Below are 14241 nucleotides of genomic sequence, written 5' to 3'. Positions count from 1 at the left end.
TGGTGTAATTTAATCCCATAATAATGCAGTATTCCTTAGTGTAAAACAAATGAGTCCAAAGCCGTGATGCACCTCTTGGATGAAACCCAGATTGCTTCAGTTAAATTTACACCTGCTGGGTGGGTTATTGCATCAGTACGTCCTGTACAACATATTTCAAGGTTAAATATGTTACTCTGACTCTCCCCTTGAGGAGACCTTAGGTTGGAAACATTAACCTCATCTTTCTCTGAAACCTTTCCACCAAAGATAAAAAACAGAAGCCCAAGGGGCATCAATCAGATATGGCTGGCTTGTTGGCATAATCATGGGATGGGGCAATGGTGGCCAATATGAACAATAAGCCAAGCAGCTGTGGGCAGCCAGACAACAAGTGCTGCTGGGAAGCCAGTGGTTGAGGTAAGGGTGGAGTGAGCAATCACATCTCATGAGCCAAACAGATAGCTCAAGGACAAAAGAGCAAGCGAGAGAGAGAGAGAGCAAGAAAATGAGTGAGAGAGAGAGAGACTTTTGTAGAGGAATATACACTAGTCAAACACTAGTTACGTATTGCATGTCTCTTTCCATGCTGTGACCGGCTTAAACATGCACAGGCACAACAGAACAGTGACGTAGTATGAAGAAATCACGTTTTTTGATTTACATTTACCTGCGTAATGAAAAAAACTGAAAATTAAAATGGCTCAAAAGAGTTTAGGCACTGAATTAAAAAATCTTTGTCTAGGTTTCCAGAAAAATATCTAACATAAATAAATAAATAAATAATATTATCCTTAAAACAAGATACATTTTCTTAACATTTAGGCTAATTATTCCTTTTTAAGCATAAATGAAGTAAATTTGCACCTAAAAATTATATTTTTACTGGTGAAAAGAGACAAAACTGCTAAAATATTGCAGTATATCGAGTATATTACAGTACTTTATATAATAAGAGGGGACTGCTGGGTGCCTCAAAATCCCCAAATTCTCTGTGGCCCAATTAGAGTCAAACAATCAGGTCTTGGTCATCTCTTTTTAAGTCTCAGGGTGTCTCTCCCCCTCATAGATTTAGTCAAATCTCTCCCTGTTCTTAGCCGCCAGTGAGAAATAGAGCTTTCTAAAGGGAACATGCATGACTGCTGATGACACAAAGCAGGATGTAGTATTGCAGTTAGACAAATGATATTATTCAGTAACATGCTGGAGGACTGCTTCAGTTAGATATTAAAAACACTTTAAGGTTAACAAGCTACACAAATACTGTGAAAAAAGAACATTCCAGAGATTGACAGCAGGGAGATATCATAAATGTTGAACAATTCAAATAACTTTTATAATACCTCCCTTTCAAATAAACCTGAGCTCCCTGTAATGCTTATTGTGATGTTCTGTAAATGTTCCATAAAATGAGGCCCAATTAAACATTATGAGAGGATGATTTGGGTCACCAGTAGGCTCAGTAAATGTAGCGTTCCCTTTATAAGCTCTCGGTAGGTGCATCTGGCTCTTACTGTCCAGTGTGAACTCTAGCACAAACTCGCTGTTGTCAACGGAGAAGTTGTGCTTCCAGCTGACGTTAGCATAGTCATTGTTAGCATCCACGGTCAGATTCCAGATCTTTACATTCGGGGCTATGCAGAACAGGTGGGAGAGGAGTACACTTTAATATTTTGTGATACAGACACTGGTTAGATTACATATGCTTAATCTTAAAGACCCCATGAAACCTAAATTATTTGTTTATGTCGATTACTTAGCTTTAAGGTCATCTATATGCTAATATAGTATAAACAAAATTTTTAGCAGATATATACACATTTAAAGTGCATAGGCTTTCTCGATCCTCCGGGAAAAATATGGATATCATCCTGTATTTTGGTATATTCAAATTTTGAATAAAATGCTCTCTAGAATTCCCTCTTAAGGCGCAGTCACATTAGCGAAACTGTTATCAATAGCATAGCAAAGCATAAAGTACCACGTACAAACAAAGTTTTTTATTGCTGCAGTAAATACAGAAAATTGCTGTGATCAGACTTTAACAAACTTGAATCCAATGCGAAGTCTTGTTTGGGAAATATTTCGTCCCTCACACGAAATTCCAAATTGTGTGAATTCCTATTGAGAGGATTGCATTTCACCCTAGGAATTTTGCTGAACAAAGGTAAATGTGACCTAACTTTTACGGCCCCGATATACTTCAAGGTGTTCAAACTGTTGGGATGTCATTTTGAAGAAAATCTGTCCAAAACAAAGTTTGTTTTAGTTTTTGTAGTGCCTATTTTATGTATTCATGTGTTGTCGTGTTCTATGTAGCATGTGGTTTGTTTTTCTGTGTTGCGTGCAGCTGTGAGGGCTCTCATTGGCTGCGTGTTCGCATCATATTTTGTGTGAGCACATGGCTTTTGTTTGTTTCTATGTGCCACGTGCTCCGATGTCTATTGCCTTAAAGGTGCTAAAGAGGATGTTTTGTTTTATACATTTTTGCAATATTACTTGAAACTGTCTTTACTAACTGATAAAAGACTATTTATTAGGTGCACTGAAAGGAATAATATTAATATACATCATCTGGGCACGAGGTAGGGCCTTAAAAACATCAGCCAATCGTTTATGCGATCATCGCGTAAACGATTGGCCCTTTGGCTTGTCAATCACTGCCGTGACGTTCCTTGTGAGAGACGTGCGCGGATTGGCCCTCTGGCTTATCAATCACTGCCATGATGTTCCTTGTGAGAGATGAGCGCGGCTGCGCGCTCCAGTAACTTTCCACACTCCACAGGCGCCGCATGCAATGTTTTTGTCAGGAGACAGGAGTAACAACTGCAGATTATGAGTTACATGTGGTGAGTCCGACATAATGAATCCACTAACACGATACAGCGAATGCCGGTGGTAAACACTCGTGTTCCAATACTCGTGCACAAGTTTTGGGAGGCGTTCCCTCGAAATTCTTACGCATGCGCTCATTTCAAAAACTCAGTAACAGTCTTTGGTTTCTCAGTCGATGAAAAGATCCTCTTTAGCACCTTTAACCTGCCCTTCTTGTTACCCGATTACTGGTTTATTTGCTCCATCTGCTCTGCTTTGTTACCCTCCTAATTTCCTCTTCTATTTATTCTCCTAGTGCTCTCAGTCCTGCGCCAGATTGTCAAAATATATACTGCTGTATCTGTCCTGTCCTGCTGTGTCCAGGCTGCCTTGGCCATTGAGGGTCTGTTTTTCCCCTACGGGGTAGTTTTTGTTTGTTTTATTTTATTATTAATAAAAAGCCCATTGTGTGAGTTCTTGCCTTATCCCTTTAACCACACCTGACAGAAGCACATATCTGAATATATTTTAGATATTTGAACTGCTTCTGGCAGCATGGGTGCCGTCGGAAGTTTCAAAAACAGTATATCATTGCTCAGCCATTTCAAACTTCCATTTTAAAAAGAACTTCACCATGAGTATATCGGGGTTTTTATACCATCTGTTAGCAATAGCAAGAAGCAAATCATAGTTTCATACTGTAGCTCAAAGCAAACATTAACTTAAGCTTACTAGCTATTAAATATATAGCTATGTCCCACCAAAATTTACTGTAAATTACTGTCACTAAATACGTCACACAGCAAAGAAAACTTTCATGGGGTCTTTAATGCAGCTGAATACCTTAGCTAGAAAATGTTATTTGCTAATATGTGTGATATGATTTTACTAAATATCTCATAGTTTAGTGAGCAACATCATGCATTTAATTTTCTAATGCAGCTAGACAATTTGTAAAGCAAATGTCAATACTAATTCTGTGTAATCTGTGTATTGTATGTCTGTGAGGGCACAGGGCGAACATCAATCATGCCCCTGTCCTAAATGGTCTGCTAACTCAGTCAAACATACATAATAAATGTCATCTAAACAAGAGGACACTCTAATTTCATCTATTTTGTCTGTACTGTGGGCTTTTCCAATGAACACTGTGTCTTTATCAGATACCCAGCATTTTCCAATCCACTGTTTTAGGAGACATGGGCCGAACAGGAAGAAGTGTGGTGGAAGCTGTTGTAGTAGTGGTGGTAGTAGTTGTAGTTGTGGTGGTTGTTGTAGTAGTAGTAGTTGTTGTAGTGGTAGTAGTGGTGGAAGTGGTAGTAGGTTTGGGCGGAGCAACAGTTGTAGGGGCTGGTGTGGCTGGTTCTGGGGTAAGCATTGTTGGGTTTAGGTCAGTGGAGAGGGGAGGGGGAGGAGGAGGAGTTTTGACCATCAAGACATCTGTAAAGTTAACGGCTGAGAGGAAGAACAGAGAGACGTTATATGGAGGTTCCAGGGTTCAGCACAAGAAAGACAAAGAGATGCGAGAAAAGACAAACAAGAATGAGTTAATCAAATGGAATTCCCACAATTCCCTTTTCCAAAACAAATTGAGTGAAAGAGAGGCTATGTTCCGAATGGAATACTGGCGTACTGCATATTATCTATTGTATTCTACTTGCTATCAGAAACAAATGGTTTTGACTTTTGTATGATAAAATGTGATATAACATATACACATAATACACACACACACACACATATACGAGTACCGTTCAAAAGTCCAGTGAGAAATATTTTTTAGCAATTAATTAATACCTTTTCAAGAAGGATGCATTAAATCAAAAGTAACACGAAATATATTTATAATGTTACAAAAGATTTAAATTTATAAAAAAATAAATGCTGTTTTTAAATTTTCTATTAATCAAACAATCATTAAAAATAATGGATTTAACAAAAATATTAAGCAACACAACTATTTTTAACATTGATAATAATAAGAAATGCTTCTTGAGCATCAAATCATTACAGTAGAATGTTTTCTGAAAGATCAAGCGACACTAAGAAGACTGGAGTAATGATGCTGAAAACTCAATATTGAATAACAAATATTATAAATTAAAATGTATTAAAATAGGAAACAGTTATAATCACAATTGTAACATTTTTACTGTATTTTAGTAAAATAAATGCAGCCTTGGAGAGCATAAAGACTTTTTCAAAAACATTTGAAAAATCTTACCATCCACAAACGTTTGAACGGTAGTGCATATAGCATATATATGTGTATAAAAATATATAAGAATTACTAGATCTAGGTATTCTGTGCATACAGCGAAAATAATAGTATGCTATTCTGAACATAGCCGGTATCAAATTTCTTTGCTCATGGCAGGCATCTAAATACTATGCTTCTACATAACCAGGCATGATGTCATGCCTCAAAGAATATTTCCATCTTTAAGACACCATTATTTTTTAATGCTTACATTGTTTGTTTAGCTTGCAATACATTCTGAAATATCTACTGAAATGGTGCAACAACTTTGTGATATTTCCGAGCATGAATGTCGGCACGTCATGCCGCTGAGGAATACTGCAGAGGTTGCATAGAGGGTATCTAAAAATTGATTGTTGTGCACCACCAAGGGGAAACATAGGGTCACTACAAACCACTGCAATACTATAGAGACAACTGCAAAATGCAACAGTATTCTCAGATCTCTTGGCATTTTGAAACTATGAAATATAAAATCATATCTGGGACTTGACTTAAACAATACTTTTGCAGTGTTGTCAGTGCATTAAGAGAAGATGTGTGAAAATCAATTAGAACAAAGTGGATAGAATCATTACCATGGAAGATGAAAATTATTCATTATTGTACATCTTTGCTTACTGAAGCTTTTACCTTGGAAACAATGATGCTTTGAGTACCATTGACCAAATCCATAACAAAAACTATAGAAGCAGTTTCCAAACTCATCTAAAAAGTGAGAGCAATCCATACTATGTTGGGAAGGTTAAGCCAGACAGCCCATGTCAGAAAGTCCCGGAGTGCTTGGCGACATTAAGATTTGCCAGACCAAGACATGCTAATGGATGTGAATGTGGTTTCAGATCAACACAGCCAATCAGCCAACAATTCAGTGCACTCTTACCTGTATGTCTCCGTCTGACTGACACAAAATAAAAAAATGCTTGGTAAAAGAGAAATAAAGGTGGCACAAGCAAGCGGCAGCGTGCATTGCATAAGCAACGGACTAATGGTGAGCTGATTTAACATGTATTCTTTTTAATTATTAATCAGCACAACACTCACTATCTGCAGCGTAGCCTTATCTAATTCTCACTTTCATGTATCATTTCTGACATTTGACCTGCACATGTACATAGCTGCACATAAACATCAATCTGGAGGAGTTACTGAAGACACAGTAGAAAACAGCCCATAATTGCTTTACAAATACACTTATTTACTATTCTGCCATTTTTGTCATGGATGGATTCACAGCCAAACATCATCACTCCATTTATACTGCTCTATACGCAGCTGCACCTCATCCATATATTAGCATAACTGCATTTCAACTCAGGCTATTTTTCATTGTAAGCTTACACAACATAATTTGCATGATTGAAAAGAGAAAAACTCTGCCATTTTTGTAAAGCTTAGTTTTGCATGTTCACAGCATTAATTAACTATGAAAATACTGATAGATTTGACATTTTGGGGTATTAATCATAATTTTGCATCATTTCCATCCACTTTGAAAGAGCAATTGGCACAGGAAAGTAGTCATTTACATAATAAAACGCACACTGCTCTCTCTGACTATCTGCAACATGTATGTTAAATCTAAAAATGTTATTTTGATAAAGAAAAATGGCTAACGTTTCAACAGGTACAATTCAATGGGCTTATTGTTTAACTGCTATCTTTGAATACAATACTATATTAATTCAGTATTCGTGACAATTTTCTCTTTATTTCCACCAGAGAAAGTGGAGAAAATTTATATTTCAGTACTATCAACATAAAGTGTATGGTTATTGGAACCAAGCAGATCTCGCCACCCATTTACTATTATAGTAGGGAAAAAAATACTATGACAGTCAATGGGGGGCGAGATCTACTTGGTTACAAACATTCTTCCAAATATCTTTCTTTGTGTACACCAGAACAAAAAAATTTATACAGGTTTGAAACAACTTGAGGTGGAGTAAATGATGACAGAATTTTCATTTTTGGGTGAACTATCCCTTTAACTAGTCAACAGGTTATCTGTTTCTACAGTGAGAATTGGTATTAACTACACAAACAGTTTTTAAATTAGCTTGCCATTGTGATTAGCTTCTGTAACAGCGTTCGGAAATGTCCATATTTGAACAACGACTATATCAAAGCATCACCACCAGAGGTCATTGTTTCCCAAACTACAAAGTTTTTAATTCTGGCTTCTGGCTATATTTAAAACCAAAATGATGAGAAGAGCATGCTGGGATATGCCAAGCAGGCATGTGGTAGGAAAAGATGTCAGGGCTAAAGTAGCGAAGTGCCGTCAGGGATTAGGGGTCAATCGATAAATCACAAATTACATCAGAGCCACACATGACTTTAACCTTATTTATGTGGCAAAATAGCATCTTAGCAGCATCATAAAGAGATAAAACTTTAATCATCTACACTGAGAGCAGATTCAGTGACTTCACAAAAGTGCAAGAGTGTAGCCCATCCCTGAAAGCACACATGAACATGAAGGCAGACGTATCGGGACAGGCATTAACAGACAGTGCAGTTGAGCTGTGTTTTTCAACAAGGGAAACATAAGAGTTAAAGGTGAAGTGTGCAATTCCTGCACTTGAGGCACCAAGCAAAATTTCATAAATATGTATCTTTTCAAAAACAATTTTAAATACTCTCCCCAGTAAAAAATATCTGTATACGAAAGATGCATTTAGAAGAAATGTAAGAAAACTTTTGTCCACAATTTTGAGAGCATAATTTACAATAAATTTGATCTCAAGTGTGGCTGTGAGTTTAAGTACTCAGCTGCACTGTCATATTTTTAGATATGTATTAGATAGACAGTATTTGAGGGAAAGACAGACAGAGGCTGAAGCAGAGACAGATTGCAGGGCAAGAGATAGACGGGCAGGCAGGCAGACAGTCCATTCCCCCATTACCTACAACTGTAGAGCCAGTATCTGGGGTGCCTTCAGTCAACACCACAGGAAAGACAGGAGGAGAAGAGGGGAGACAGGTGAGAGCAAGTCAGAGAAGACAAAGAAGAAATGAAGCAGTTAAGAGAGAAACAGATTGAGTTAGAGACACCACAAAGCATCAGGAAACAATGAGACAGAAAAGTATTATTAGAAGGAAAGAGAACAACAGGGTGGAGCACAGACAAGAACACCCAATGATTCTGCTCTCAGATTCACTAACAGCTCACAGCGACAGAATACAGAGCGACACGACTTTCTTGCTGACCTTCATTCGCGAAATGTGGCGACTCCACGGCATACACCTCTCCTGCGCCGACTTGTGTGCGAGCTGCTAGGTAGAACTTGAACCGCGTGAAGCGGTTAGGCAGATTCATGAAGAACTCCGTAACATTGGCTGGAAAACTCTGGACCTTCCTCTCTCCCATCTGCGTCCCATTCACTAGAGTAGAACAGAATGAACAAACGCACTTTTTTAAAAAATGATAACAAATATCTGGGCAAAACTTGGGTAGTGTATTCCAGCCTTAAGATAAACTAGGCATGTAACTCGTTGCTTTCTAAATGTGTATTTACTCATTTCTGAGGCTTCCTATGGTGTAAGGTCAGCTCACCTGTGTGGTATTGGAGTGTGTATCCAATCAGGATACCGTTTGGCTCCAGTGGCTTGTCCCACTTCAGGTGAACCACGTCTGTGTGCCTTTGAATCCTAAAGTACTTTGGAGCCCCTGGCTCTATGAAAGGAATGTGAAAGCCATTCGTATTCTGCTTTTTGTTACAGACATCACATATTTGATGTCTCATCATAGCTAAATCTACACCACTAAAGCAGAGCATGGTGAATCCTACCTCCTTCCTTGGTGTAAAACTCCACAGTGTTGCTTTGTGGTCCCTCATATTCTCTATTAGCCACCACCATGTACATCTTATATTTGCTGTATGGAAAAAGCTCTGTCAGGATACCAGAGGGATGTTCGGCAGTGGTGAAGAAACCTTTATGCAACTTTGTCTTATTCACTTTCAGGCCCTTTATGAGGCTTGACTCCCGCCAGTAGTACAACTGAGAATATGATAAAAGATATGAGACTTAGCAATGTTAGCAAATTTAATAATTTCAGTACAATATATATATATATATATATATATATATATATATATATATACACAATATGAATTATACAATTCAATATGAATAATACAATATAAATTATATATATATATATATATATATATATATATATATATATGTACAGTATAATATATATATATATATATATATATATATATATGAAAAATTCAAATTATATATATATATATATATATATATATATTTATACACTGCCCTCCAAAAGGCGGTTTTCATAGTTTATGTTTTTAAATGATCACAAATTAAAATGATTCATGCCAATTTTCTTGGGCGTTTCCAAACTTTTGGAGGGCAGTGTATATGTATAAAAAATTAAAATAATATATTAATATATTAATATATATATATATACATACACAGTATGAATTATACAATTCAATATGAATAATACAATATGAATTATATATATATTTTTTTATATATATATATATATATATATATATATATATATATATATATATATATATATATATTATATATATTTATATTTATAAATTATATAAATAACATATTTATATAATTATATATTAATATGAATTATATATATATATACACTGCCCTCCAAAAGTTTGTTTTCATAGTTTATGTTGTCCCTTTTTTTAAATTAATCACAAATTCCAAAACCCCACTTTTCTTGGGCGTTTCCAAACTTTTGGAGGGCAGTGTATATATATAAAAAATTCAAATAATATATTAATATATCATTTTATAAATAATCAAATAATATATATATCTTTTTTTTTTATAAATAAATATAACATTATTAACATTTGTGTCATGCAGATGTGTGGTCACTCACCTTGTACTCTTTAAACTCTCCGTTCACAGTGCTGGGGTCCACAGGCACCCAGTGAACATTAACTTTAGTGCTGTTGATCTTCGACACCCTGAGTTCTGTTGGTGCAGCAGACGGTTCTGATGGAAGAAATAGTTTAAGTACAAGATCCACCACTGTGAATGACTATAAAAGTGTCATTAAATATGAAATGTTAGTACTTACTGTCTTCCCCAGAATAACCGATGACTGTGTTTGACTCTGGGCTATGTCCAAAGTCATTAACAGCCTGTATTTTGATCTCGTATGGGACATAGGTGTCTGTATCAGGGATAATGTGCTTTGCTCTGGTTGTAGTTATGTTATTCCACTCTTCCTCTGGGGCTTTTCTTCTCCAAGAGACCACGTATCGCAGGTTTGGCCCATTCCTTTCTATGTTGTGAAGGGCCTGTGACATGTACAGATACATTCGTTTACTAACAGTCACATCTGTCTCATTTTTCAAGGTATTTCAATAAAGCCAATTCATTTACCTGCCATGTGATCTCCATGTTGTTCTTCTTGCTTCCCCAGCCTTTAAGACCACCTGGGATAACATCAGGAGCTGAAACAAATCATTATATGTTAGTATGTCTCAGCTTATAATTTTAATATAATGCTAACCAGCTAAAATGTCTATGGCTGCATAAAAAGCACAAATGTACATTTTTGAACAAATTCTCCTATTAGGGCGATATAACTGATCACTTACGGGCTCCACTGGTCTGATAGCGTGAAGAGGGGTGGCTGGGTTGACTCTGGCCCACAGCATTGATTGCAATCACTCTGAACTGGTAGTTGACAAAGGGTGACAGCTGCAGGTTAACGGAGTTTAGGTTGCCATCATATATAGACAGGTTCTGCCACTTCCCCGGCTCCCACCTGTCCTCTTCAAACTGGACGAGGAAATCTGTAGTAATCCAAGGAAACAGAGGGAAATGATCTGGAAAAACTGTTTGAGTTTAAATTCCTTAGATTAGTCATTAAAAAGGAAGAGGTAGATATATCAGTCCTGCACAGAGAGGAAAACTCAAGTCTGAGTATTTTAATGGTAGAATAAAAACAGCAATTATATTAAAGAAAGATTTGAAAAAGAGACTTTAGTCTCAATATGACTTCCCCTGGTTAAATAAAGGAAAAATAAAAAAAAATAAAAAAATAAAAGATAAAATTATATTTTGATTCAGGTAAAAATCGTATACTGAGAGTCAAGATAGAATCTATACACTTGTAGCGACTTAGAAACAATGTCTCTATATATCATTACCTGTGTTCAAATATAAATCATTTACGTATGGAAGAATATTATTGCATACTGTATCAGCAAAGTGAATTTTGTTGGAATTTTTCTTTGTGCGAATGTTAAAAACCAATAAAGAGAATGTTTAAAAAAATAAACAATGTCTCTAGATTTAGAGATTTTCCAGACCCCTTTAGTGACTTCTTTCAAAAAAGCACACAGTGACAAATCTAGCGACTTTTTGGATCACACTCCTCATACTCTTTATATCATACTCACTATATCATACTCATTTCGTTGTCTGACAGAAAATATGTAAATGAGAACAGAGTTATAGGACATTTGGCTATATAATATATTAACATACAGTATGTGGACATGGATTAGAAGAAAAAACAGATGTAAAGTGCTGACATTAGGCAGAATAAAAATATAACACAATTACGTCACAAATATGCTAATTGCATGCTGTCATCTAGTGACATTTTGTGACTTTTCGAGCAGGTTTTAGCTTCTTTCCTTTGAAAATAGTTGGCAACACTGATTATGAAAAAATCTTTAATCATTTACTCAGAAGTTTGCAATGGAAACACCACAACAGCACAAATTTTAAATGCTTATTTTAATAGGTCATATTTGCGTGACAAGCAGTGAAAAAGGTGACGACAAACTTAATTCATTTAAGACTTGATCTGAACTCTGAACTTACGTGTAACAGGACTGTTATTTTCATTCCCAGGCACCCAGGTGAGTCTGACACTACGTGCTGAAGGGTCCGAGAGCTCAAGATCCTGAGGGGGGTCGGGTCGACCTGGAAGAGAACAGTATACTAAATTAGCCATGTTAACTTACAACAGCACTAATTATTCTCAGAGGTTAAGATTCATTGTTAGAGGCTTTAATTGGACATTAGAAATAACTGTCCTAGATATGTTACCTGCAGAGGCACTACGATTTGAGGCAGAAGAGATGTCATCCTCTATGAGGTAAAGGTCAAAGGTCAGAGGTCAAGGGTTAGTGTGACTATTAGTAGATAAATAAAATAAGAAACAATAGCTAACGAAGGAGGCACAACAGTAGTAATCTTCAAGCAAACTATTAAGAAAACATGCTTTATTTTAAGAGGGACAGATCTATAAGTTACAAAAGTTAAAAAAAAATTGTTTAGGGAAGTTTAATATCCTCTGGATATGTGACATGTGACTGTTCCACATGCCCATATCCACTTAGTATTTATTATAAAGGTGCATGAAAAAGGACCTACATTTATTGTAAGGTGTGTGTGTGCATGTGTTTGTGTGTGTGTGTGTGTGTGTGTGTGTACCTATAACTGTAAGGCGAGCTGAGGCAGAGTCCTCATCTATCTCAGTTTTGGCAATGCATGTGTAGGTTCCTCCATCTTCTGGATTGACATTGTGAATAGTCAAGGAGTCATCCTCCTTTTTCAACCGGGTACTAAAACATACAGGAATTTGATGTCAGTACCATTCAAAAGTTTTGGGTTAGTAAGATTTTTTTTTTCTGAAAGAAATAAATGAATTTATTTTGCAAGGATGCATTAAATTGATCAAAATTGACAGAAAAGACTTTTACATTTTTCAAAAAACAAAAACATATAATATATATATATACACAGTGCCCTCCACAATTATTGGCACCCTTAGTAATTATGAGCAAAAGCAGCTGTGAAAATAAATCTGCATTGTTTATCCTTTTGATCTTTCATTTAAAAAATTCACAAAATTATAACCTTTCATTTAAGGAAAATAACTGAAAGTGGGGGGAAACTCACATTATGAAATAAATGTTTTTCTCCAAAACACGTTGGCCACAATTATTGGCACCCTTTTATTCAAAACTTTTTGCAACCTCCTTTTGCCAAGATAACAGCTCTGAGTCTTCACCTATAATGCCTGATGAGTTTGGAGAACACCTGACAAGAGATCAGAGGCCATTCCTTCATGCAGAATCTCTCCAGATCCTTCAGATTTGAGCTCCATGATGGTGCTTCTTCTCTTCAGTTCACTCCACTCATTTTCTTTAGGGTTCATGTCATGGGACTGAGATGGCCATGGCAGAAGCTTCATTTTGTGCTCAGTGACCCATTTTTGTGTTGGTTTTGATGTTTGTTTTGGATCATTGACCTAATGGAAGATCCAACCACGGCCCATTATTGGATTTCTAGCAGAAGCAGTCAGGTTTTGTTTTTTAATCTGTTGGTATTTGATAGAATCCATGATACCATGTATCTGAACAAGATGTCCAGGACCTCCAGCAGAAAAACATTAAAGATCCAGCAGTATATTTAACCGTGGGCATGAGGTACTTTTTATCCATGTGTGCACCAAACCCATCTGGTGGGTTTGCTGCCAAAAAGCTCTTTTTTTAGTTTCATCTGACCATAGAAGCCGGTCCCGTTTGAAGTTCCAGTCTTGACTGACAACTGAATATGCTGGAGATTGTTTCTGGATGAGAGCAGAGGATTTTTCTTGAAACCCTCCTAAACAACTTGTGGGGATGTAGGTGCTGTTTGATTATTTTTTTAGGCTTTCTGAGACTCAAGACTCAACTAATCTCTGCAATTCTCCAGCTGTGATCCTTGGAGAGTCTTTGTCCACTCAAACTCTCCTCCTCACTTCACATTAGGTTGATTTAGACACACGTCCTCTTCCAGACAGATTTGTAACATCTTTAGTTGATTGGAACTTCTTAATTATTGCCCTGATAGTGGAAATGGGGATTTTCAATGCTTTAGCTATTTTCTTACAGCCACTTTCTATTTTGTGAAGCTCAACAATCTTTTGCTGCACATCAGAACTATATTCTTTGGTTTTACTCATTGTGATGAATGATTAAGGAAATTTGGCCTCTGTGTTTCCTCATGTTTACTCTCCTGTGGAACAGGAAGTCATGGCTGGACAATTTCATGTTCATGATCACCCTGGTGTGCTAAAAAATGTAAATATGAATGGGAATGTACTTCAGAGATATTTTACTCATAAGAATTTCTAGGGGTGCCAATAATTGTGGCCAACGTGTATT

The 14241-nt window shown here is 36.5% G+C and overlaps 1 protein-coding gene across 19 annotated transcripts in view; it reads right to left on the bottom strand.

Annotated features, from left to right (window-relative positions):
* Window positions 1–14241, bottom strand: part of nfasca (neurofascin homolog (chicken) a) — a 93549-nt gene that overhangs the window by 11633 nt on the left and 67675 nt on the right. For 9 of the 19 annotated variants that reach the window (XR_007182103.1, XM_048172333.1, XM_048172332.1 and 6 more), the window contains 13 exons: window positions 12524–12654; window positions 12137–12178; window positions 11909–12010; window positions 10672–10869; window positions 10454–10524; window positions 10146–10368; window positions 9945–10060; window positions 8848–9058; window positions 8613–8732; window positions 8267–8440; window positions 7963–7992; window positions 3961–4248; window positions 1494–1613 (listed from right to left, as the gene is read on the bottom strand). Coding sequence is in view for 18 of the 19 variants with exons in the window: in XM_048172333.1 (XP_048028290.1) it covers window positions 1494–1613; window positions 3961–4248; window positions 7963–7992; window positions 8267–8440; window positions 8613–8732; window positions 8848–9058; window positions 9945–10060; window positions 10146–10368; window positions 10454–10524; window positions 10672–10869; window positions 11909–12010; window positions 12137–12178; window positions 12524–12654 (1826 nt within the window). In the remaining variant the exon portion in view is untranslated. The remainder of the gene's footprint in view (window positions 1–1493; window positions 1614–3960; window positions 4249–7962; window positions 7993–8266; window positions 8441–8612; window positions 8733–8847; window positions 9059–9944; window positions 10061–10145; window positions 10369–10453; window positions 10525–10671; window positions 10870–11908; window positions 12011–12136; window positions 12179–12523; window positions 12655–14241) is intronic. The other 10 variants (XM_048172336.1, XM_048172342.1, XM_048172338.1 and 7 more) reach the window with 4 other exon arrangements.

Source organism: Megalobrama amblycephala, linkage group LG21 (assembly GCF_018812025.1).
Source record: "Megalobrama amblycephala isolate DHTTF-2021 linkage group LG21, ASM1881202v1, whole genome shotgun sequence".
Classification (NCBI taxonomy): domain Eukaryota; kingdom Metazoa; phylum Chordata; class Actinopteri; order Cypriniformes; family Xenocyprididae; genus Megalobrama; species Megalobrama amblycephala.
This window is presented reverse-complemented; position numbering and strand designations above follow the sequence as displayed.